Source organism: Eublepharis macularius, chromosome 5 (genome assembly GCF_028583425.1).
Source record: "Eublepharis macularius isolate TG4126 chromosome 5, MPM_Emac_v1.0, whole genome shotgun sequence".
Taxonomy (NCBI): Eukaryota; Metazoa; Chordata; class Lepidosauria; order Squamata; family Eublepharidae; genus Eublepharis; species Eublepharis macularius.
In genome coordinates this window covers 10,909,947-10,936,351 of record NC_072794.1, presented here as the reverse complement: position 1 = coordinate 10,936,351, position 26,405 = coordinate 10,909,947, and the positions used below count along the sequence as shown (strand labels likewise).

General features: G+C 46.9%; 1 protein-coding gene across 1 annotated transcript in view; it reads right to left on the bottom strand.

The window, feature by feature from the left end:
* UNC13A (unc-13 homolog A) overlaps nucleotides 1–26,405 on the bottom strand; it is a 147,979-nt gene that overhangs the window by 48,857 nt on the left and 72,717 nt on the right. Inside the window, exons 19-28 of the mRNA XM_054979662.1 lie at nucleotides 25,540–25,709; nucleotides 25,250–25,365; nucleotides 24,205–24,368; nucleotides 22,389–22,539; nucleotides 10,309–10,377; nucleotides 7,944–8,033; nucleotides 5,522–5,656; nucleotides 4,235–4,368; nucleotides 2,973–3,058; nucleotides 1,338–1,464 (exon numbers count right to left, since the gene is read on the bottom strand). Coding sequence (XP_054835637.1) covers nucleotides 1,338–1,464; nucleotides 2,973–3,058; nucleotides 4,235–4,368; nucleotides 5,522–5,656; nucleotides 7,944–8,033; nucleotides 10,309–10,377; nucleotides 22,389–22,539; nucleotides 24,205–24,368; nucleotides 25,250–25,365; nucleotides 25,540–25,709 — 1,242 coding nt within the window. The remainder of the gene's footprint in view (nucleotides 1–1,337; nucleotides 1,465–2,972; nucleotides 3,059–4,234; nucleotides 4,369–5,521; nucleotides 5,657–7,943; nucleotides 8,034–10,308; nucleotides 10,378–22,388; nucleotides 22,540–24,204; nucleotides 24,369–25,249; nucleotides 25,366–25,539; nucleotides 25,710–26,405) is intronic.

The following is a 26,405-nucleotide window of genomic DNA, read 5'->3' as shown; positions in this document are numbered from 1 at the left end:
TTGTGAGGTAGTTTCAGGTGGGTAGTTGTGTGTTGGTCTGTAGTAGGAGAGCAAGGTTTGGGTCCAGTCAGACCTTAGAGACCAACTGAATTTCCATGGTGTGAGCTTTTGAGAGCCAAAGGGAGTTTTGACTCTTGAAAGCTCACACTCTGCAAATCTAGTTGGTCTCTAAGATGCTCTGTGAGGTAGGTTAGACTGAGAGCGTATGACTTGCCCAAGCTCATCCATCAGTTTGGGGATTCAAGCCTGGGGCGTACAGATGCTAGCATGGCACTCTAGCCACTAACTACACTGGCTCTCTATCATCAGCTGTGCTTACTGGGAGGGAGACTACACAAGACGCCCAGGAACGTGTTGGGTCCTGCAAGGCTCCCTGGGTAGAGTAGTCTTACAAAGAACAGCTACTTGATACGATTCTCCGCTGAGGAGAAGAGCGGCTGGGGGGATTCTCCCTCTGTTTCTTGCAAAAAGCCTCTGCTTGGGTTTCCCCCCAGAAGCTCAGAGGCAGCATGGGTGGATGAATGTAACAGGAGGCAAGAAATCCAGGGTGGCGTTTTGCAAGATAAAAAGAGAATTCGCAATGCGATTCTTCCCCAAGGAGGAGAGCAGTGTGTGTGTGTGGGGGATTCTCTCTCCCCCTCTCTCTCTTGCAAAAAGCCGCCCTGGATTTCCTGCGTACACACACACACACACACACACACCTGCCCCCAAAGGAAAACCCGAGCGGAGACTTTTTGCAAGAGACAGAGAGAGAATCCCTCCCACTGCTCTTCTCCTCAGCGGAGAATTGCACTGAGCAGTTGTCCTTTGTAATACTACACTCCCTAGAGAACCTTGTGGGATCCGTGAAGAACACGTGTCAAGCGTCTCGTGTAGTTTGGCTCTGGGGCTCATCCACTTGCTCTTCCTCCAAAGTAATATCTGCCATCATGTATCTTCAGCACTTTTCTACTATCTATATAGGACAAATACACATTTCAAAACCATAAATAGACAAATCTAACATTAAAAAATCTGGGGAATGTTTCAGTCTCTCAGATTATTGTGTTGTGGACCAGAAAGTCACCAATCCTCATGAAAAGAGCTTCAAAGGGAGACTCCAGCATAAAAATGCAGATTTGGGATTCATTGCAAATTTTCACACTACCTCTTCCCCTAGCCCCCCACAGCATGAACAAATACTTAGGACTCCCCACCCTTTGTTGATTTAACCAGCTTAGCATAACTAGTGATTGGTCTCTGTATTTTCCCCAATGAGCTTCTCAGAGGAAAAGCATGACAAAGAGAGAGAGAGGAAGAGCAGGGATGAAAAAAATGGGAAACCTCCCTAGACTTACGCAGGATACTCGGGGACCCGGGTCTTGAAGGAAGGGAGGTCAGTGACGTATTCATTATATAGCCACTTCACCTTAAAGTGCAAATTCATGTAGTCGGCACTCTTGCACAGACGATGCCTGTCATGTTCTGTAGAGAAGAGAGAGAGGGTGAGCAGGCACGCTTCCTAGGGGTCTGCAGCAGCTCCTCTGGTAGTTGGTGCTTTCCCTGCATCCTGGGCAGCCACGGGGCCATGTTCCCCAAGGCCTAACCCACCCCCCTAAACCCTGCAGAGAGACTTTCCCCAGCTGGGGCTACAAACTCCAAATAGGGCCTGGAGTTCTCCTGGAATTATGAGTGATCTCCAGACTCATAGAAAGAAAATGGCAGCTTTGAAGATAGGACTCTATGGATTGCATATCTCCTGAGTTCCATCCTGTAATGATTTCAAGTACATGTGTGCATGTGTCTTTAAATGCTTGGTGTGATATAGGTGAAGAGTGGGGTTGAAAGGGAGGGGTGAGTGAGTGAGATGATTGGTTGATGACTGAGAGCCAAACTGCAAGTGACACCTGACACTAGTTGGACACTTGTCAGCTTCCCTCAAGTTTTGATGGGAAATGTAGACAGCTTGGTGGAATGTTGGACAGGCGACAGTTGAAAAGTCCATTGGACAGCAGTCGGAGAGCGAAGCTGCAAGACCAGGATGCCTACATTTCCCATCAAAACTTGAGGGAAGCTGACAAGTGTCCAACTAGTGTCAGGCATCACTCGTAGTTTGGCTCTGAGAGTGTGGGCGGAGTGAATGCAGTTTTAGACTGAGAGTTGAGAAAGAACATTCAGTCAGGGAAAGAGAGGCTAGCTGTGTGCTGCCTGAGCAGGTTTAAGCATTTCTGTGAAAAATATTGAGTCAAGAGAAAGCAGGCAAGCTGTGTGCAGCCTGAGCATGTCTAAGTATTTCTGAGAGAAATATTGAGTCAGGGAAAGAGAGGCGAGCTGTGTGCTGCCTGAGCATGTTTAAGTATTTCTGAGAGAAATATGACCTGTGTGGAAACCTGAACTGTGTGTTTGTGAAAGAACATTCAGTCTGGGAAAAGCAGGCAAACTGTGTGTGAAGCCTTAGAAGAGATCTGTGTGAATGTTTAAGTAACTTTAAGAATTGAGAACTACTCTTATGAAACTTATATGCTTCTTGAAAAAATAAAAGTTTACTTTGTTTTTGTTATATCCCAGATTATCTGTCATTGCTATATCCCATTCCTATCCTCAGGGCCACCCAGAACCATGAAGGAGCCTGACACTTGGGCATGTTACTAAAGGAAAATTTTAAATAAAATATCTTGGAATATAATATTCCTGGTGGCAGCAATCTACCCAGAAGGTGTAAGGGAAAGATTAAAGGCAAAATCTACCCAAGAGAAAGAAGGGGTCATAACACATCCCCTCCCCCCGCCCAACTCCAACCTCCCCAACAGCTACAGGAATTTCCTTATTCGGAGTGGGAAATCTCATCCTTGGACCCTCAATACCCTTCCCCATCCTACGCCCAAAGAATGCCCCTGAGCAGGGGTGGGGGGGATGCATGGCAGTAGAAACCCTCCTATTGGTCAGTTTGCATTTCACATTCAGCTACCCTCTCGAGCTCTGCCGTGACTCACCTTCCATTGCATATTTCATATCCTGAGCAAAAAGGTTCCACATCACTTCAGCACTGATCTTTCCAACATTCAGTTCTTGAGGGAACCTGGTTAAGAAGTCAGAGGTAGCTTGAGAAAGAGTAAGATTGTCTCGAGACAATCTTGGCACCTTTGTGAGATGCTAGAAAATCTAATTTGGTTGGCAAAGAGGGAGCAAGTATTTTGTTACGTTCTTTAAATACATACTATGTGGAATGTATTTATGAAATGATAGTTGGCTTGACCTCAAATACATTCCTTTCTTGCTTGCCTCTGATTTTTCTTCTTCCCAGAATACAAATCCTGTGATCTTAACACCTACGGCAATCCAAACTGAGCGCTTGTCATTATCCAGCATCAAAAGCTGGCACGACAGGTTTATAGGCTCTGGACCTGGGGAATTTATTTTTCTCCTCCTCTGTTTTTAAAATGTTTTTAACTTCTTCCGATGAAGCATTCTATGGAACCTGAACCGGAACCTGAATACTTGCACAATGTTTTATGTCTTTTATACTGGCCTTGATAAAAGGCCAACATATTTATTTCTTTATCTGGATTTTATGTTGGCCAATATGGCTGTTTACCAAACTCCTCTTACGCCTTTTCAGTCTGGACCTCTCAAACTAGTTTTCTCTTGTTGTCCAAGATCAGGCAGCAGGGAGATCAAAATGCCAGCTCAAAGATGGGGAAGCGGGGAGGGATTATTTGAAAAAAAAAAGATATTGGTATTCCGCCCCTTTTCACATGGATAAATTCCTCAAACTTACTCCTGCCACCAGGCGGTGGCAGGCCAAATGTCTTTTGTCTCCACAGAGGACGCAAGTGAAGGAGGCAGACATCTTTAACCAGGCCTTTTAAAATTTTAATACAGGCAACAGGACTATAATATCCTGAGACTGAAAGTTGGAGGCAGAGGAGAGAACAAAGAAGATAATATGAAATATTTTGGAGACTGCCAGCCTGCCTTCATCTCTGGAGACAACCACATTCATCTAATCCAGAGGAGTTAGCTGTGTTCGTCTGTAGCAGCAAAATAGTAAAGAGTCCAGTAGCACCTTTAAGACTAACCAACTTTACTGTAGCATAAGCCTTCAAGAACCACAGTTCTCTTCCTCAGATGCTGACGAAGAGAACTGTAGTTCCCGAAAGCTTATGCTACAGTAAAGTTGGTTAGTCTTAAAGGTGCTACTACATTCATCTAAGGAGCTGCAACTTTTTTGAGGGGATGCCTGCCACATACTTACTGGTTGAGGCAGGGTGTGTATGAATTCTTGTCTTCCTCGATGATCGACACTATCAAAGTGATAAGTTTGGACCAGAAATCCAGATTTTTGATGCTGGGCCCCTGTTCCTCTGGAGGGACTTCTCCCTTCTTGGTCTAAAGGGGGAAAATCCAAAGAAGTAAGATCAGCTCTGGAGCAACCTCATATGCACTCTTCTCCTTGGATGACCCCTCTGCAGGGCTTTTTTTCAGCTGGAACGTGGGGGAACGGAGTTCCGGAACCTCTTGAAAATGGTCACATGGCTGGTGGCCCCACCCCCTGATCTCCAGACAGAGGGGAGTTGAGATTGCCCTCCATGCCGCCAAGCAAGGGCAACCCACTGAGTTCCACCACCTCTTTTCCCAGAAAAAACGCCCTGCCCCTCTGAATTGCCTAAATATATGAAGGTTCCTTTTAGGTATTACAGTTAGTCTCCAGTGATGGGCTTCTATTCCAGGATTGCTTTCCTCCCTCTTTTTTTGCCTTGCCAGAGTTGGAAAAATGATCCAGACTAGATAAGCCCTTTTGTCTTTTGTAGCAGGGTTCTTCTTAGGTTTTTGTTGACTGACCAGTTGACCCAATGAGTATTTCCTGCTCTCACCACTCCAAAGGCTCAGGGCGGGTTACAACATATTAAAAAATCACAAAACTCTCCCCTCCAGTACACTCTTCCCATTAGCCTTTTTAATAAAAATAACAACAATAATAATTACATTTGATTTATATACTGCCCTTCAGGACAACTTAATGCCCACTCAGAGCAGTTTACAAAGTATGTTATTATTATCCTTACAACAATCACCCTGTGAGGTGGGTGGGGCTGAGAGAGCTCTGAGAGAGCTGTGACTGACCCAAGGTCACCCAGCTGGCTTCAAGTAGAGGAGTGGGGAATCAAACCTGGCTCTCCAGATTAGGGTCCTGCTGCTCTTAACCACTACAACAAACTTGGATGTTTTCTTGCAAATTGGAGGTTCCAGGGAAGGAGAGGAAATGTGTAAAAGGCAAGCAGACATCCATAAAAGACAAAACGGCTCAGAGTGGAACGTCAGTTGAGATTCTGAGAATTTACAGGGAACTCCTTGGCGCCTTTTATGTGTCAACTGACAAATGGCAGAAGTGTCTGATAGAAGGCTGTCGGAGTGTCTTTTGACCAGTGGCATTAAGAGGCAGGACAAACTGCCTTGTGCTGCCTTAGCTTGTCACAGTCTCCAGTCTGAGACTCTTCGCGTTTTAGACAGCCATGTGCAAGGCTGAGCTCAGCCCACTCACCGGATCAGTCTGATACTCCCGGCTGTAAAGTTCGTGGCAGTTGTTGAAGATGTACTCATAAGTTGAGTTGAGGCAGGCCTTCACACAGTCTTTTACCACCTGACTGGCTCGTGGCGGGCTTTGGAGTTCTTGGACCTGCATGGGTGAGACAAGGACTGTGTTAGTTTAGGCTGTAAGCCAGAGGTCCCCAACCTTTCCGAGCTATGGATACCTTTGGAATCATGACATGGGATGGTGGTTGCAACTGCAAAATGGCTGCCACGGGAGGTGGAGCCACCCACAAAATGTCAGGGCATGAAGTTATGCATAACTCTTATATTAACTTGTCAATATTTCAGGCAGAAGCATATTCAGGCATATTCATAGTCTACCATCTGTCATGCAGTGCAGATTAGGGCTGCCAATTCTGGACTAGGAAATTCCAGAGGGACGGAGCCTGGGGAGGGCAGGTTTTGGGGAGGGGAGGGACCTCAGCAGGGAATAATGCTATACAGTCCACCCTCTGGTGCTGCCATTTGCACAAGGGGAACTGATCTCTATATTCTGGAGTAGAGAAGGGCACGAACCACAAAAAAACCAAACCATGAGGTTCGTGGTTCGTGGATTTTCACGAACCAGGAACCACGAACTGGCATGAACTCGGGCAAGTAAACGAACCAATTCATGGTTCATGGGGTTTAAATGCCCCTTTCCTATCACTTAGCAGTGGCAGGGAAAGGAGCATTTGACAGTTTAAAGGACCCTTTCCTGCCTTGTAAGTGGCAGGTCCCTTTAAACTATCAGCTGGCAGGCAGCGGGGGGGGATCCCCCCTCACCGCCTGCCAGTGGATAGTTTAAAAGGACCTGCCGCTTATAAGCCACAGGGCCCTTTAAACTGCCCAAACCCCAGCCCCCAGCCCCAGCCTTACCTTGCCCTGTGGGCCCGCGGCGTCCTCCTCCTCCTCCTCCCACCAGGGGCGGGAAGGCCGTTTTTGGCCTCTTCTGCTGCTGCGTGGGCCCACAGAGCAGCGGAGGAGGCTGGAAATGGCCTTCCTGCCATTTAAGGCCTGGTTCGTGCGTTTTTTGGGGTCGTAATTCGATTCGTGCCCATCTCTAGTCTGGAGATCAGTTGTAATTCCCAGGTTCCACCTGGTAGTCAGCAACCCTAGCAAAGATCCTTGTGCTGTGGTAGTAGCTGCTACTGAAGCAACATTTTAAAAAATCTGCACAGACAAGCAGATCTCCAATGGCCAATCAGAAACCCTATTGGGCAAAAGCTCCACCTGGCCCTGCCCACTTTCCAAAAACACTTGGAAAGAGTCAGGAAAAGTGGGGCCACCATAGCACCCACTGGGCTCCCCTGCTGTAAGCAAACTGGCTCCATCACACTGATGCAAGCCAGACTGAAGCTGGAACAAGATTCCACAGGGATTTGAAATCTGACCCAAATTTTCTATTTGGGTCAGTGTTCCCTTGCTAGCTCTCATTGGCCCTCCTTCCTGTTGTCTCTCCATATGTTAGGGTTGCCAGGGGGGGGGACCCAGTGCTTCCCTTTTTGCTGGTCACATCATACACTTCCAGGAAGTGATGTCATCGCCCAGGTGCAGGGGCGTGCACGCTTTGCAATGGGCCAATTTGGGCCCCAAACAGGTCTGATTCAGCCTTTTTGGGGCCCAAATCAGCCTGCTGTTAAATGTGGGAGCGCTCTTGGGTGGCGCGATGATGTCACTCCCAGGTAGGGTTGCCAGCCTCCAGGTAGTGGCTGGAGATCTCCTGGAATTACAACTGGTCTCCAGGCCACAGAGATCAGTTCACCTGGAGAAAATGGCTACTTTGGGGGGTAGACTCTAGGGAATTATGCCATGCCAGGGTCCTTTCCCTCTCCAAACCCCACATTCTCCAGGTTTCACCTCCCAGATATTCAGGAATTTCCCAACTCCGGGCTGGCAACCCTAATCCCAGGAAGTGACATTATTGTGCTGCCTCAGGAGCGTGCCCGGGAGGGCCCATTCTCACACCTCCCCCCCCCCCGCCAGCCATGTAAGTGGTGGCAGGGGCTGGGGGGTGGGAGAGGGGGATCCCCTGCCCCCACCAGAAGAATGGGATCCCCACATGTTTATGTATTTTGTTTAATTGTTTTAAATGTTTTATATATATTTATCTGTATTTTAAATACTATTTTAATGTTTTGATTGCTTGCTGCCTTGGAGATCCTGTTTGTAGGAAAGGCAGCATGCAAATGTTTTAAATACATAAAATGAATAAATACGAAGAATGAATGTGGTTCACGCCAGATCATGACTTCTTATTTCTAGCTGCAGATCTGTACTGGGAGGCTGGGGTGCATCCTGAATCCAAGGTCCAGTGTTAAGTAACCAATCCTTCTACCTTCCCAGGGCAAGGAAGGACCAGGTAAACTGTCTATGTCTACACGGTTGGTTACCTTCATCCGGAAAAAGGTGATGCTGGTCAGCAGGTCCACCGTCGATTTGAGGTCTTGCAGCCGTTCTGGGCTGCTGGCAGGGAAGTTATTCTGCCAGGGAGAAAGTGAATGGAGAAGCAGTCAGTCCATGCCTCCAACTCCTATAACCCACAGCCATTCCTGACAGACTCTGTTTGCACTACCCATGGGATCTGCTGCTACCAATTGGACTACCTTTTAGAACGGCTGCAACATGGACTCCATTCATCAGTCGGAGGAATCAATTAAAAAGGCTTTTGATGCATTACGAAGGTGCGCTGATTTACTGGGCAACAGATTTTTAGGCAAACAAAGTTAATTATTTGTAATACAAATTATTTAGAAAAGCCACTGGCCACTGCCATCATCCTAGAAGAGGGGTCTCTCTTTCTCTTGCACACTGAGAGATCTGTTGTGACACATGGTTTAAAAACAAATAATGATTCCCCTTCCTTGGGGATGATGGCTTTATTCTCATACAAACATAAGGATCGCCAACTGTTTAATTCGTTTGCATTTGTACGATCTGATAACTTCAAGCATGTGACCCTGGGATTCTGCATTTGAGACTCCTGTCCTGAGTTGTAATTTGATCCTAAAAGCAGGCATGGATCAGGGCCCATGGCGTCCAGGAAGGGGGCTTTATGTTTTGCGCCCTCACCATTTCCCCCCTCCTGATTGCTTTGAATGAGGGATCATGTTTTTTTCTCCCATATAGGGCTTAAAGTAGCTGTGGAGGGTGTTTTTAATTGGGGAAATGATGTGAGCGAGAGTGTCACTACAAGTGACTTTCTTCACGTGGAGAACACTAGATTTTTCTCGCAAGGTTACCTGGGAAGTGAAGTCCGAGTGGTCCTTCCCCTCTCTGTTAGAATCACTGCCTGAAGAGCCACAAGAGGGCTTCATTTTGGGGTGGGCAGCTGCTACTTTCTCCCGGGGTGTCCTGTGGGCTGCCTGCTCCTGAGGAGCTGCTCTGGAGGAAGCGGCCGCATCGGTAAAGCTTCAGCCGCAGCGACAGTGGAAGGATCTGCTGCAGATTCTTCTGCTGTCGTTGCAGCTGAAGCTTCACCGAGGCTGTTGCTTCCAGAGCAGCTCCCCAGGAGCAGGCAGCCTGCAGGATGCCCTGGGAGAAAGTAGCAGCTGCCTGCCCCCAAATGAAGCCCTCTTGTGGCTCTTCAGGCATCGATTCTAACAGAGAGGGGAAGGACCACTCGGACTTCACTTCCCAGGTAACCTTGCGAGAAAAATCTAGTGTTCTCCATGTAAAGAAAGTCACTTGTAGCTTTGCTCTAAGAGGGGAGTATCATTAAACCATTTTCCCCTAGCACCACAACTTCACACATAGCTTAGTCTTAAGATTTGTGAAATTGGGTGCCAACTGTACCTTCTAGCTGTCAGGTCACCCACCTTTCCTTCCTTTTTTGCCCCGTCCATTGCCCTCACACAGATCCTACTTTGAAATTATGCTGCTCACCAAAGGGTGTGAGTATGTATGTGTGATGGCATCCCTTTATGCCTGTGGTTTTCCTGTATTGATAATATTGATTTATTGCTTGTAATCGTATTGTTTTATATTGCTGGCTTTTGCTGTAATAAATTGGATTTTGGTTGGCATACAAAGACACTACAAAAAGCAGGCCACATGCCATCCATCTGACTTTCTGTTTATAATCCATTTAATTAAAATAAAATTAGGCCTGATTTTCAAATGGGACCCCAAATTAGGGGACCCAATTTTCTTAAACCTCTTACTGAATTTTCATAACAGTAATCAAGGAAGAAAAAGGGGGGGGGGCGCACCAAGGCAATATGAAGATGAAGGCCGTTTCCACACGGCTTACCTTCCCTTTGAACAACTCGGAACATCGCACAAAAAACGTGGAAGATCATGTTTTCTCGCGCGAGATTTGTGCGAAGTTGCACAAATCTTGCACAAGAAAACACGATCTTCCGTGTTTTTTGCATGATGATCCTGGTCGTTCCGAGGGAAGGTAAGCCATGTGGAAATGTTCGAAGAGACAATAGGTGCAGAAAAAAGTCAGTCTGCTAAAGTGTATATATGGGAATGGAACTAAAAAGAATCTGGAAGATTCCTCCTGATGAAGCTGCACATGAAGAGCATACGAGTTGTACAATTATTAAAGGTTTTTTTCCTTCTGCACCTATTGTCTATCATCATTTTGAATTTTCATAACACCCAAACAGTCAGAACCGGTTTTCGTTTTCCAAGCTGAAAATTCGAGGATCTTACAATAACTTTGAGCGAGCTCATCTCCTAGCTAATACATTTGGGCCAGGCTCACTCTGTCACCCACCCAAGGATGCTTCCACAGGATTTCCCTCTTACCCGGTACATGGAGAGATCAATCCGAAGGGAATTGTGTAACTGGTCCAGCAATTTGACAAACCGTTCTTTCTGCAGAAAAAGACAGGCCCCAGAAGCAGGTAAATGGAGTAACAGAAAAATTAACTCTACCCTCCCCAACTGACCAACATCCCTGTCTTTCAAGATAATAATAATTAATTAAGATACAAAGTCCTAGCTTTAGAACAGCATGCACTTTGAGGCAGGGAACAGATCACATAATACAAAATGAGCATCTTCCTTTGACCTTCAGGCCAAAACCACCTGCTACTGCCTGGGCCATTTCCACACGTCTTACCTGCCTGCAGAACATCACACAAAAGACCCGGAAGACAGCGTCTTCTTGTGCGATTTCGCGTGAGAAGACGCTGTCTTCCGGGTCTTTTGTGTGATGTTCCGCAGGCAGGTGAGACGTGTGGAAATGGCCCTGGTGTTACTGATCTATTTCATTTGTTTCTAAGCATCAGCCTGCCTCCTGCACCCTGAATATCAGCAAGGCAACCCTCCTTCAACCCAAAACAAGGGCATCCTTGGCTGAGGACAGATGGCACTGGAGGTGTTCTGGGCTCAAAAAACCATTGTCGAACTATCACTGGTTAGTGTAGGTTGCTAACATCCCTAATTCCATCTAATTATGGATCGGAAGATTTGGAAAGGCCTACCCTGAAGTGGCTGCAGTGTACCCGCAGCTGAACCTCAGTTTAGAGGTGGGAAAGATGACAAAGTTGTGTTAAGGAGCCAGAAATCTCAAACGGGGGCATTCCAGTAAGTAAGCCAGAATACCACTGTTGGAGTGGAAATACACGTTGTGAATTACCTGGGGATGCTCAAGTGCAGACTTTTATGTGTGGTCCTCAATTCTCGTGAGGGCTGTTCTTGCTGGGTACACATGCATGGTGCTTTCACAGGAGCTCCCTTTGTGTGATTGCATTTGCAAGTGAGTACAGCTCCCTTTTCACGGAGAGAACTCTCAGGGATGGACACTGTGGAACAAGGACTGTAGGCTCCTCTGACTTGCCAATTTGCATTTCTTTAGGGTGTGAAAAAGTGTCAAGATCTGCATTTCAATGAATGGATGTAGGAGGTGGGAGAAACTGGGAATGTGACTATGGGCCAAGCTGCAAGTGACAAATTACACTTGAATGGCAAGTGAACAGACTCATGTAGAGATCGAGTGGAGTGCAAGTGAAGCGCAAGTGAACAAGTCGGAATACACGTGAGCCTGTTCACTTGCCATTCAAGTGTAATTTGTCACTTGTAGCTTGGCCCTTTGCTAGCAAGTGCATGAGAAGAGCATCCCTAGGTACTTGGTAATGTGTATTTCCACCCTTGGTCACACTGGGAAAGTGGAACCTCTCTGGTTTCTTATCTGCTGCACTTGGGCACCGCTCAATGGCCAGGAAGTAATACTGCAGCACACTGAGGCAGCAGGCGGTCAGGTGACGAGATGCAAGAGGTGGAATGAGGATTTCCTGCAATCTATAAAGATACAAATTCTGAGCCACTTGGCTCAACTGAGTAAAAGCTTAGCTGCTATCAGGCTTTTTAGCACACCTCAGTTGACTGGCTTATTTTAGCATCAGCCCGATCTGGATCTGAATGTTCCTCCGGACTGGCACCCCTTTGCACTCAAAATTTCTTGCAAACTTCATGCACCTCAGGGCAGGGAACTAGCTCTGTAAATCTAGACCACATCACTTGGCCTCATGAAGTAGGATCCTTATGCAATAATACTTGCAAGCGGTTCATATTAAGGATGTGCTTTGCTTTGGAGCCATTCCCCCCTGGATACTGGGCCCCAGAGCTGTAACCATAATGCACCAACTCACAGCTGTAAGCTCCAGATTCGAGCATTGTTCAATTTTCTAATATTTTCTGCGGAGGAGGGTTAGGGGATCTGATCCCATGTTCTAGCCTGACATACTCACTCGATGCTGGACCAAGCTACATGGAACTTTAGCCACAGTCCCCAGGTTCATGCCACCCCCACCTCTATCCCCCCACCTCTATCCCCCCCACCCTTCCCATTCCCCAAAGACTTGTGAGCAAAGCAGATGGAACAAGGGAGTTAGCATTGGTGCGACATTGCATGCAAACAGCAGAGACGGTCATTTGGGAAAAAGTTGCTCATAAGGGAATGCCTCTGGGGCAACCCCAAGTATTTCCTTGTAGACCACATTTACCCAGACCAATACAGGGCAGCCACATCCTACTTTCTAACTGGCTCTTGCATTCCCCGCATGTATCTGCTGCTCTGTAGCTGGTGTCCAAAATCCCAGTCCTGGCCACCATGTTTCTTTCCAATGTTGTGTATGCCAAACTCAGGCCCACCATATGTCAATCAAGCACACTGGGGCCAACGGACAGCCGTGTTGGTTTTCCTCCCTGGCAACAGCTCTTCGGGGTTCTCAGGCAGAAGTCTTTCACCCCACCTAGTGCCTGGTCCTTTTTAACTGGAGATACCAGGGAATGAACTGGAGACCTTCTGCATGCAAAACAGAGACTCTGCCGCTGAGCCATAGGGCCATATGGCCAAACTAGAAGTGACAAATTACACTTGAATGCCAAGTGAACAGACTCACATGTATTCCTCCCTGTTCGCTTGTGCTCCACTTGCACTCCACTCGATCACGTAGACCCACGTGTATTCCTCCCTGTTCACTTGTGCTCCACTTGCACTCCACTCAATCACGTGATCGAGTGGAGTGCAAGTGGAGCACAAGTGAACAGGGAGGAATACACGTGAGTAGGGATGTGCGTTTCGGCATTCAGAATGCCGAAAGAATGCCGAAATAAAAGTGTTTCGGCTTCTTTCGGGGAATGCCGAAACGTTTCGGGGAATGCCGAAACGTTTCGGGTAGCCGAAAGAAAAAAGCCGAAACGTTTCGGGATTCTTTCGGCTTTCTTTCGGCTTTTCAATGGGAAAATGCCTCCGTCTTCCCGGACGTCTGGGGGAGGCATTTTCCCACCGAATAAGCCCAAAATTGGTGGGGACCTTCCTCTAACCCTTCTCTAACAACCACCCAAGTTTCAGACAGATTGGACTTTGGGAGGCCATGTTATGGCCCCCCAAAGCAGGTCCCCCCATCCTCCCATAAGAAAGCGAAGGAGCAGCATATTGTTAGCATGCTGCTGCTAATCTTCTTCATTATTTCCTATGGGGAAAAAATGAAGAAGCAGGCTTCCTTTGCCAGGGGTGGCATTTTGCATGCAAAATGCCCCCTCACCCTCAGGGGCCCTTCTCCCACCCCTCCTCCCACCCCCCACCAAGGCTCAGCCTGCTCCCACTTGGGGGGGCCATTTCATGGCCTCCCCAAGTAGGTGCTCTAATCTCTACCACTGACAGCTGGGGGAGGCTTGTGTTGCCAGGGGTGGCATTTTGCATGCAAAATGCCCCCAAGCCCTCAGGGGCCCTTCTCCCACCCCTCCTCCCACCCCCCACCAAGGCTCAGCCTGCTCCCACTTGGGGGGGCCATTTCATGGCCTCCCCAAGTAGGTGCTCTAATCTCTACCACTGACAGCTGGGGGAGGCTTGTCTTGCCAGGGGTGGCATTTTGCATGCAAAATGCCCCCCCAACCCTCTGGGGCCCTTCTCCCACCCTTCCCCCCACCCCCCACCCAGGCTCAGACTGCTCCCACTTGGGGGGGCCATTTCATGGCCTCCCCAAGTAGGTGCTCTTTTCTCTACCACTGACAGCTGGGGAAGGCTTGTCTTGCCAGGGGTGGCATTTTGCATGCAAAATGCCCCCCAGCCCTCTGGGGCCCTTCTCTCACCCTTCCTCCCACCCCCCACCAAGGCTCAGACTGCTCCTACTTGGGGGGGGCATTTCATGGCCTCCCCAAGTAGGTCCTCTCAGCCCCTAAAGTCCACCCCTTACAGCCCCACACAAACCCAATTCCCCCCCAGCTGCCACACACAGACCCAAATCCCCACATTAGCCCCTCACAGACCCAAATCCACCCCCACCTGCCCCACACCCATAACCCCAGGAACAGGCTGGCAAAGGCCAGCCCTCTCCCTTTGTTCCCTATGCTGGGAACTTCTAAACTCTCTTTCCCTGGGCAATTCTGCACAGCCCAGGGGTGCCACAATGGTGGGCACACTTCTGAGTGCCAGCTGGTCCCTGTGAAAGAGCACCTGAACCACAGACACCCTCCCTCAAATTCCCCCACCACCTACAGAGATGGCTGGCCAGCCAGCCCCATTGTTCCCTATGATGGGAACCAACTGCACAACAAAGAATAAAACAAGAACAACACAAAATAAAGTTTTAAAAAAATTATTTTCTCCCTTCCAAAGTACAAGTAGGCAAAGCATTATGACACATTACACCAGCAGTCCCCCACACAGAAAAATAACACAACTCACTTAACATCAGAGAATCACAAAGCATGATTCCTGTCAAAAACACTTTATTTCTTGAACAGCTTTAGGTTACACAGCAGGGGGGAACACCAAAGGGCATGGCAGCACTATCTTACACAAAAATAACACAACTCACTTAACATCAGAGAATCACAAAAACACAATTCCTGGCAAAAACACTTTATTTCTTGAACAGCTTTAGGTTACACAGCAGGGGGGAACACCAAAGGGCATGGCAGCACTATCTTACACAAAAATAACACAACTCACTTAACATCAGAGAATCACAAAAACACAATTCCTGGCAAAAACACTTTATTTCTTGAACAGCTTTAGGTTACACAGTAGGAGGGCACAACAGGGCATGATAGCAATGTACTACAAAAAATGATACAACCCACTTCACCGTTTTTGACAGCAATTGTGTTTGTGTGATTCTCTGATGTGAAGTGAGTTGTGTTATTTTTGTGTAGTACACTGCTTTCCTGCTCTGTGGTGCCTTCCTACTGTGTAACCTAAAGCAGTTACAGAAATAAAGTGCTTTTGACAGCAATTTTTTGGGGTGATTCTTTAATGTGAAGTGAGTTGTGTTATTTTTGTGTAAGATACTGCTTCCATGCCCTTTGGTGTTCCCCCCCTGCTGTGTAGCCTAAAGCTGTTCAAGAAATAAAGTGTTTTTGACAGGAATTGTGCTTTTGTGATTCTCTGATGTTAAGTGAGTTGTGTTATTTTTGTGTAAGATAGTGCTGCCATGCCCTTTGGTGTTCCCCCCTGCTGTGTAACCTAAAGCTGTTCAAGAAATAAAGTGTTTTTGACAGGAATCGTGTTTTGTGATTCTCTGATGTTAAGTGAGTTTTGTTTTAATTTTTCTGTGTGGGGGACTGCTGGTGTAATGTGTCATAATGCTTTGCCTACTTGTACTTTGGAAGGGAGAAAATAATTTTTTTAAAACTTTATTTTGTGTTGTTCTTGTTTTATTCTTTGTTGTGCAGTTGGTTCCCATCATAGGGAACAATGGGGCTGGCTGGCCAGCCATCTCTGTAGGTGGTGGGGGAATTTGAGGGAGGGTGTCTGTGGTTCAGGTGCTCTTTCACAGGGACCAGCTGGCACTCAGAAGTGTGCCCACCATTGTGGCACCCCTGGGCTGTGCAGAATTGCCCAGGGAAAGAGAGTTTAGAAGTTCCCAGCACAGGGAACAAAGGGAGAGGGCTGGCCTTTGCCAGCCTGTTCCTGGGGTTATGGGTGTGGGGCAGGTGGGGGTGGATTTGGGTCTGTGAGGGGCTAATGTGGGGATTTGGGTCTGTGTGTGGCAGCTGGGGGGGAATTGGGTTTGTGTGGGGCTGTAAGGGGTGGACTTTAGGGGCTGAGAGGACCTACTTGGGGAGGCCATGAAATGGCCCCCCCAAGTGGGAGCAGTCTGAGCCTTGGTGGGGGGTGGGAGGAAGGGTGGGAGAAGGGCCCCAGAGGGCTGGGGGGCATTTTGCATGCAAAATGCCACCCCTGGCAAGACAAGCCTCTCCCAGCTATCAGTGGTAGAGATGAGAGCAGAGCACCTACTTGGGGAGGCCATGAAATGCCCCCCCAAGTGGGAGCAGGCTGAGCCTTGGTGGGGGGTGGGAGGAGGGGTGGGAGAAGGGCCCCAGAAGGTTGGGGGGCATTTTGCATGCAAAATGCCACCCCTGGCAACACAAGCCTCCCCCAGCTGTCAGTGGTAGAGATTAGATCACCTACTTGGGGAGGCCATGAAATGGCCCCCCCAAGTGGGAGCAGGCTGAGCCTTGGTGGGGGGTGGGAGGAGGGGTGGGAGAAGGGCCCCTGAGGGTGAGGGGGCATTTTGCATGCAAAATGCCACCCCTGGCAAAGGAAGCCTGCCTCTTCATTTTTTCCCCATAGGAAATAATGAAGAAAGATTAGCAGCAGCATGCTAACAATATGCTGCTCCTTCGCTTTCTTATGGGAGGATGGGGGGACCTGCTTTGGGGGGCCATAACATGGCCCCCCAAAGTCCAATCTGTCTGAAACTTGGGTGGTTGTTAGAGAAGGGTTAGAGGAAGGTCCCCACCAATTTTGGGCTTATTCGGTGGGAAAATGCCTCCTCCAGGCGTCCTGGAAGACGGAGGCATTTTCCCTTAGAAAAAAGCCGAAAGAATGCCGAAATAATGCCGAAAGAATCCCGAAAGCCGAAAGCCGAAAGAGATTCTTGTTTCGGCTTTCGGCTTTAACGATAGAGAATCTTCTTTCGGCTTTCTACTTTCGGCTATAGCCGAAAATTTTTGGCTTGCACACCCCTACACGTGAGTCTACGTGATCGAGTGGAGTGCAAGTGGGGTGCAAGCGAACAGGGAGGAATACGTGTGAGTCTGTTCACTCGCCATTCAACTGTAATTCGTCACTTCTAGCTTGGCTCATAGTCACATCCTGAACTTTTGTTCACTTGGGGAAAAGGGTGCTACTGATCTCCTATTCACAATGTTTAATTATGAAGAGTCTCTTCAATGTTTAATGGCTTCTTTGTGCACCCCAAATGGGTTATGACATACATTTGGCAATCCACACATTTTCAATGAATTGAAAGTGGTCTCCAAGGCATGCTATCTGCCAGGACTAGGATAAAGGGCTGCTTGCTGCTGCCCCCTAGAGGCAAGTCTCTGCAGAGGGAAGGCTGACTTCAGAAAAATGCCCAAGGAAGGATTGTCCTCCTGGATTCGAGAATAGCTCCACTCAGTAGTTTATCTGCCTACAGTTCTGGGTCTTTGCCTGAACAACAGCCAGATTCCAATTTTAGCTGATCTCCTAGGGCATATGCATTTGCTCCCACCCATCCTGATCCTAGATGCTTCCCCGCCTTACATCATATTCTCCACTGACTATTTTAATTTGTATGATCCTTGGGGGCTGAGTCCTTCTTTGCTTGTGAAATTCTGAAAAGTGCCTTGAACGTGGGCAGCACTATATTTATTATTTATTATGATGATTTAATACTGTTGAAAGAAATATTTTAAAATTATAATATTAAATTACTACCCAAAAGGCCTTAGTGTGTGTGTGACGTGTCCTCATGTTGTAGCCAGTTTTCAAGGCAAGAGGCAAACAGAGCAGGTTTGCCATTGGACCTGCTTCTGTATAGCGACCCTGGACTTCCTTGGTGGTCTCCCATCCAAGGACTAAGCAGGACTAACCCTGCTTAGCTTCAGAGATCTGATAAGACTGGGCTAGCCTGGGCCATCCAGGTCGGGGCAATCTGTATATAGTCTGTATTAAAATAATAGTTTATCTGCATCCCCTTGTTAATCCTTTGTGGTTATCTATACATTTACTACCTAACTCTGGTTCTAGCTTGCTAGGGCTTCTACCATCAGCCTCCTGAGTTCCTGGCTATTTCCCCCAGGCCTGTGTTTCCACCTCTGACCATCACCCATTCTCCCAGCCCTGGCTAAATCTCTCTCCTTGCCCCAGCCTAAATCCTCCTTGATTGCTAATGCATGAAAGACAACGAGAAGCAGTTCTTGCAAAAGACGTGCGCAGAGCACAGTTGCACATCCGCCACAACACAGCCTCCGTAGCACGCCTTAGCACCGGCCATGGCACACAGAGGGTTAAAGCGACACAGTCTGGCTTTTTGGGGGGGAGGGAAAACGCCCAAATTTTAGGCTCTCTGAGAGAAAAAGAAGAAAGAAACAAGGTTTTGAAACAAGAAAAGCCTAACATTTTTTTTTTGCTCTTATCAACACGATTTGCAGGTTGCAACTTGAAAAAAATAACAGAAAAAAAGACAGTCCATCTAGATCTGAATGTACCCCTTTACTGGCAAACAAAATCAACAACTACAGAAGCGCGATTGAGGGCTTGTTTACACACATGATGGTTGTGGTGAAGGGAATCATGTTATGCTATCCAACTGGGTTGTGTTTGCAATGAAGACATGGGAAATCAATTGCCCTCCTCAGCTTCGAATAGGGGTTGGTTTTTTGGTCATCAGTGTACAGGATGGCAAAGCTTTTGGAATAGGTGATTGCGGTGAGCTCTAACCACAAACCAGAGAATTGTGTGTGAACATGCCTCCACTGGTTGACTTTTGGAAAACAAACAGGGACGAGAAAACCTGTTTTTAATACTCTTTGGAACCCTGTTAAGTTAAAAAATAGAGACAGAGTAGCAGAAAGAGGCCAATAATTGATCTTGTTTCTCCTAGTGTAAATGACAAAAGTTACCAATGAATTTCCTCGTTTCAGAATTTTGGATTCTGCTTCCCTAAAAGTGTATTCCTGAAATCCACATTGTTGCCTTCTGCTATATTTTTGTGCATGAAGACTTTGCTCCCAGTCACACTGCAACATGGGTTTTCATCATCCTAAGACTCTATATGCATACAAACCTAAAACTTCCAACCCATGATGCTGTGTGACTGTGGGCAAAGCATGCATACATGAAAACATCTGGGACTCAACAAGTTGAATTAAAATCCTTTGCTAAAACAATATCTCCTGTTCCATCACTTCGATAGCACGGCAACAGCACCAAACTTTCATGGACAAACATTTTTCGTGCAAAAATAATTCGAGGCCCCAAAGTTCTACAAAAAATTTTCCTTGCCTTTTTTTTTTTTGCACCTATTCACTCCTGTCACTGAATTGCTGTTTTTAAGAGTTTATTTAAAGAGCACGATCTAGTCAATCAGGGATCCTGTAGTTAGTTGTGATGATGTCATGGTACCACATCCCTAACGAGATTTGACATCTCTTCATACTTAGGCCTGCCTTGCAAGCAGCCCTGGCACAGCTACAGGCGGAAACATAGCCTATGAGGTCTCAACCAAAAGTCTTTTCTACCGCAACCTAACTTGTGTCTAGCAGGAGATCTTCCATAGGCAAGGAATGCTACCTACTAAAGTAGATTATCCAGCCAGCTCAGTGCTGTCTACTCTGAGTAGGTCATCAAGGCCTTAAGCAAAAGATCTTACCTAAACCTGCTCACGTAGAACCTTTTAACTGGAGATGCTACATTGCTTCAAACTTTCTGCCTGCAGGAAACAAATTGCCCAGCAAGCTACCTGCCAAGGGACTTTGTTAATCTGCTACAAACCTTTGCACATTGCAAAGAACTCTGGGAAATATTCCAAGGCACACACCTAGCTCACCTGCAGCCTCACCGTTCATCAGCTGAGGGTTAAACAACCAATCTCACCTTGAGAAACTGAGGAATGGGGGAAAATGGCCTCCATAATGTTGCTCTAGGAATTTCCTCATGTCTCTATGGTTTTTCCTATAGAGATCAGGGGAAATTCTTAAAGCACCACTCAGCAGTGGCAGCACATCCTCCTCAGGTGCTGCCCTCAAAATCTCCAGGCATTTGCCAAGGCAGTTCTATACTTGAATGCCCCAGCTGGATTGGATCCGTCCTGCTAGGCAACGTTTTTGCACTGAGAGAAGCAATGACATCAAGATAGGCTTCCTTTCCACGCTCTGCTGTCTCTTGTCCACAAAGAAAAACCCGTCACCTTTAGGAAGCGTTCCTGGCTTATTCATCACTTGTGCATATACGCTTATTTGTATCTTTTAACCCACTTCCCTTTCAGCCAAAAATGGTTCCCAAATCCGTACTCAGAAAAAAGAATTACAAATGATATTCCGTGTAAATTTTTTGGGCAGGGAGGAGACTCAGCTGAGCTGGATGGAAGGTGGCCTGGCTGCTGCCTCCCCTTCTGCTGGTGGCCCTAATGATGACAGTAAAAGCAGGAAGGGGGCTCTCAAGCTGGAGAGGGGTCCAGGCCTGATGGAGGAATACCTGACTGTTGCCTCCTTCTTTGCTGGAGCTTTCAGCTGAAGCAGCATCCAGGCATAATGAATGGATACCTGGCTGCTGCCTTCCTCTCTCTTTTGGGGTTCTCAGCTGCAGTTGGATCCAGGTAAGATGAAGAGATACCTAGCTGTTGCCTCCTTCCCTCTGATGGAGTTTTCAGCTGGAACAGCATCCAAGCATGCTGCAAGCATGCCTGGACACTCCCCTTTTCCTTTTGTGGTCCCATCAGATGGCAGTTGGAAGCCAGTAAAGAGGAATCTTTGTCTGAGCAGCATCCAGGCATGGTGGAGATGCCTAGCTGTTACTTCCTCTTCTGATTTCTCAACATAGGCAGTCGGATGGCAGAGGAAAGGCAGATCTCAGCTTTAGCTGGATCGAGGGCTTTTTTTCTGGGAAAAGAGGTGGTGGAACTCAGTGGGTTGCCCTCGGAGAAAATGGTCACATGGCTGGGGGCCCCGCCCTCTGATCTCCAGACAGAGGAGAGTTTAGATTGCCCTCTGCACCGCTCAGTGGCGCGGAGGGCAATCTAAACTCCCCTCTCTCTGGAGATCAGGGGGCAGGGCCCCCAGCCATGTGACCATTTTCAAGAGGTTCCGGAACTCCGTTTCACCATGTTCCCGCTGGAAAAAAGCCCTGGCTGGATCCATGCAATAGAGGGCTGCCTGGCTGCCTCCCGCAACACATACAAGCACACTGAGCTGGGATCTGTACTTTGGATAATCTTTTCTTGAAAAAGAGGCCATTTTCACACTGCTTACTGGCCATGGAACATTGCGCTGAGCTCCTGGAACAACAGCGTCTTCCTAGTGCGATTTTGCACGAGAACTACCGTTCTCAAGTGGCACACAGTCTCAATAGGCTTGTTTACTGTCTTCCTGATAGCTTCAGGGAAGGACTAGGAGTTATTTAAGACCCTGGCACCCCACCTTGGGGATTTTGTTCAACTTCCTTTTAGCTTTAAGGATTTCACCAAGCCAGGCAAGCAGTTTTTCAAGTCTCCTGTTTGGCTGAATTGTTTTTTTTAAATGTGATGTTACAGTTTTCATTTCTTGTGAGCCACCTTGGACACCTTCATTCAGGATGAAAGGTGACATGCAAACCATGCTGCAGCAGTGATAAGGACCAGAAGGTTGCTTCAGTATCAAATGAGCTTCACAGGGTGCTGCATTCGGCATCCAGTAACAAATATCCCACAGGTTTTCTGTGCTGTTGCAGAACAAACACACAGGCTTAGGTACAACTTAGAAGCCCCTCCTGATTCTACAAGCCAATGTACAACTCCATTCAGGAGCACTTTTTGACAATGCACACATTTTCCAAATACACACACTTGCAATTATTTGGGGAGAGGGACGCAGAACGACTAAACCAGGAGGCTTCGGTAAGGTTTTGGGTTACAATGTCTGCTACATGGGCTCTACAAAAGATCACCATGGAAACGGCAAGACAACATTCCCTGTAATTTCTCTGTGATCAGTTTGTTGTCTTTTGAATGAAGATAAAAGATTTTGCTGCCATCTGCCCTGGATCATGGGTTTGGTAGTCTTTAAGCAGCATGCTTTTACTTTAACTCTTTTCACTATCATCAAAGGACCATTTGTGGTGTTTCTTGGGGGGGGGCTCCTTAAGCAAATTCCATCTCTTATGGATAAGCCAATGTTTGCTCCAAACCTTTAGACAAAATTGAATTCTTCCCTGTGATTTTTTTTAAAGTGAAAAAAAAAGGAATTAGTTTTGCTTGTGCACGTAAAATGATGCTGGTGGGGAGAATAATTGTATACCATGGTGATGTTTTGTCAAGGCCCCTTCTACCACCATGCACCCCCCCTCCCTCCCCAAAAAAAAGCATAGAGAGAAAGAAGTAGGAAAGGAGTGTTCTACGCACCATCGGACTTACCCCGAAATTGGAAGCGGCAAAACGGTCAGAGGCAGAGACGTTGGTGGAGGCAGTGGTGTGAGCATAGTAAGCATTGATGTTGGCCAAAAGGGTGCTCATAACTGCCGGCACCCCAGGGCACATATATTTGGAGGAGAGACACGCAAAGTGCCTGAGGAAAGAAGACAAGAAGTTAGGGAAAGGAGGGTACGGGCTTTATCTTTCAGTGTCTGCAGCCATTTATTAAGAACAAAAGGACTACCTCACTAGTTCGGACATAGGTCCTTCGAGTTGAGTGCTCTGATGGTGGCTAGCCTTGACCTGGATGGACCAGACTAGCTTGATCTCATCAGATCTCAGAAGCTAAAGAGGGTTGACCTTGGTTACTCCTTGGCAGGGAGCGCACCTAGGAAGACCAGGGTTGCTATGCAGAGGCAGGCAACGGCAAAGCACCTCTGAATGCAGCTTGCCTTAAAAAACCCTTTGGGGTCAACCTAAATCAGTTGTGAGTTGATGGCACTTTCTACCACAGCCAGATAACATCTGGAAGGTTTTCAGAGAGGTACAAAGGAGGCGAGCCACCCCCTATTTTTAGCTCCCCTCTCCTGGCATCAAGTGTTCCGTGGTATACTACTTCAGCATATTGAGGCTTGAAAGATTTATAACCACCATAGAATTCAAGGCAACGTACATGGGGGGTGTCGCCTGGATGTGAATCCAGGTCTACACATGACAGCTAGGGTGGTATCAGGGTTGCCAGACCTGCACCTTCAACACCCAGGAGATTTCTGGGCAGGGCTGCATCCAATGCCAGAAGAGACATCACTTCTGGTTGATGCTCTAGGAATCCCCCCTCAATCTCTATGGTAAAAACCATAGAGACTGGGGGGGCATTCCTAGAGTGTCACCCAAACACAATGTCTCTTCTGGAACTTCCCCTTCAGATGTAAGGGAGGTGGCAACCAGTATCAGGACTTTTGTAGGGTCGGTGCTTCACCTATGGAATGCCCTCCCCACTGAGGCTCGCCCGGCACCTACTTTAGTTCCAGGCCAAAGGGATGATCTTTTCCAAGGCTTTTTCATTGACTTATGGGTTTGGCTGTGCATCAGGCTTCTTAACTGAAGATTGTTCTGTGGCTGCTGAAGGTTGGTTTATAATGGGATTTTGAGATCTTTTATAACTGGTGTAATGCCAATAATCTGCATGGTTGTATTGTTCTTATTTTATGAGCTGCCTCAAAAAGGTGCCTGCACACAAAAAGAGAGGCTTTCCCCAGAAGCAAACCACAAACCATGTGGAACCCACGCAAGGGAAATTGTTTTTAAGAAAACAGTAGCAATATATTCAATTAATTCTAAATGCAAGATTAATGCAAAAATAATAATTTATATCTCTGAATGTTATTAACAAATTGTATTTGCGTAGAGGATTGTATTTGTGAATAACACTGAAAGATATAAATTATTATTTTTGCATTAATCTTGCATTTAGAATTAATTGAATATATTGCTACTGTTTTCTTAAAAACAATTTCCCTTGCGTGGGTTCCACGTGGTTTGTGGTTCAAAAAGGTGCCTGGGAAAGCAGCATATAATTTTCTTTGTGCATCAACTACATTGCCCAAAATATAATCTTAGAGACAATCTGGACTGAAGCACAGGACCAAGCTAGAAGTGATGGATCACGACGACGTGATCGAGTGGAGTGCAAGTGAATGGCAAGTGAACAGGGAGGAATACATGTGAGTCTGTTCACTTGCCATTCAAGTGTAATTCGTCACTTCTAGCTTGGCCCTTAGACAGACTCTAACTTGAATTCTTATTCCTATGGACTCACGTCATGGCCTGGTAGATGGACTCAACCCCATATCTCATGGCAAACTCATCCACAATTTCTTGGGCTGTCTCGTCAAAGTAAACTTTCCAAGCGTCGTCGCCCTTGGCATCTGGGATTTTTACCACGCCGTTGTTTTGGATGTCCGTCACAAAATGAAAGAGGTTCTGGTGTGGCATTCCAAGGTGAAAATGAAGCAAAAAAGAGGAGTCAGAGTTAAGGAGGGGCCTGCAGGTGGACGAAACAGTGGCTGCATTTAGACATTACGACAATATGTGGTTTTATCAACCAGAGCCTGAACAAACCCCACTTAGTTAAGACATCCATATGAAGATGGATCAGCAACTTGGGGTTTGTTAGTTGCCACCAAGTAAGAGTGCTGAGTGAAGGTTTACAGCTGGTTGGTTAGCCATAGTTTGTAGTGACTGTGGTTTGTTGTGATGTATAAATTCACACATTTAGACATTACACTGCCCTTGTAAATACATAACTATAGAAAGCGCAGGAGAGACAGGATATCTTCCCTGCAGGGAGGAAGCAACAGAGCAAGAAACTGACAAACCAGAGTTTGGAATCTGCATTAGGCAAATATCATTGTCCAAGCCACAGTTTCAACAAACTATGGTTTATCCAGGGTGCACATTTTTCATTTTTTTTTTGCTTTTTTCCAGAGTTTTTTCATTTTTTTTGCTTTTTTCCAGAGTTTTTTCATTTTTTTTTGCTTTCATATGGTGTGAATATGATGTGTTTTGCCCTGTATAATTGCTAGTGCCCCTGATTCATTTGTTTCCTTGATGCATTTAGTCAATACCAAAGTTATGTCAAAAACTGTGTGAATGGAATGGGGGACATTCGATGCAAAGTGGCAGTAAATGGAGCAGAAATAAAGATTCATAGGTTCCATTTGTCTAAGGGAGAAGCAAAATCTGAAAGGATGTCAAGACGACAGAATTGAGAAATCCAAATGTGTGCAACGTTTGTTATAGCATCTGAATGGAACTCGTGTGTCGTGTCTGGGAAAACTGATGCCAGGAGGCATCTCACTCACCTCATGGAGGCAGGTGTATTGCACATGGTATGGTGCGACTTTCTCCTCGCCTTTGATCTCCACGCTGATGTGCAAACGGATCGCACCAGACACGGCTGACTTGTCTGTCCGCTTGTCTGAACCAAACCGAACAGAATAAACGCTTAGCAAGCTGGATTTTTAAAAATTGTTTGATGGTCATTTATTCATTCTATCAGGAATATTTTATTATAAGTCTTTTGCACTGAATCAAAAGGAGAACTTTTCAGCAAAGCTTCCTGCCAGATTGTGTTGGGATTGTAACCACCTACCGAGGTTGTACCAGACATCCATCTCCCCGCTCAGAGTCCGTACTTCGATAATCGTCTGGCCCAGAAAGTCATCGGACTCTCTCTTGAAGCGCTGCTTGACTCTGGACTTGATGTCGTCATCTTCGTCCCAGACACGAACTTTGATTCGGTCAGAAGAGTTATGGCATTCGCTGATGGAAGGAAATAGGCAAAAAAAAATTTTAAGGGTTAGTTTCAGGAACAAGACCTGCTTAAGAATTGTAAAAAGAGTCCTGTGTGGTCATCACATCAACCACAACCACAACAACAACATTTGATTTATATACTGCCCTTCAGGACAAGTTAACGCCTACCCAGAGTGGTTTACAAAGTGTGTTATTATTATCCTTACAACAATCACCCTGTGAGGTGGGTGGGGCTGAGAGAGCTCTGAGAGAGCTGTGACTGACCCAAGGTCACTCAGCTGGCTTCAAATGGAGGAGCGGGGAATCAAACCCGGTTCTCATCCTTGTAGGCCTTCTGGTATAGGCTACCACATGCTTTCTTTTGGCTGGTAAAGTCCCAGGGATTTGCTCCACTGCCCACCAGTGCTCCAAAAGGAGGTAGAAGGGGGGGGGAAGGGGGGGAGGCTCTAGCTAGTCACCAGAACATTACTTCCAGGTACAACCTGAAAATGACAATGGATAGCTCTAGGAATCACCTTATGGTGATCACCAAAGAGTTTTACCATAAAGCTGCAGTGATTCCTGGAGCAATTCATTGTCACTTCCGGGTACAACGTCACATGCCCCCCCCCCCGCATCTTCACCCCTCCAACCTTCCAACTGGTTGTCAGGCTCAGCCCTATTTCTAGGGAGATCTGTTTGGCCACAGTGTGAAAGAAGATG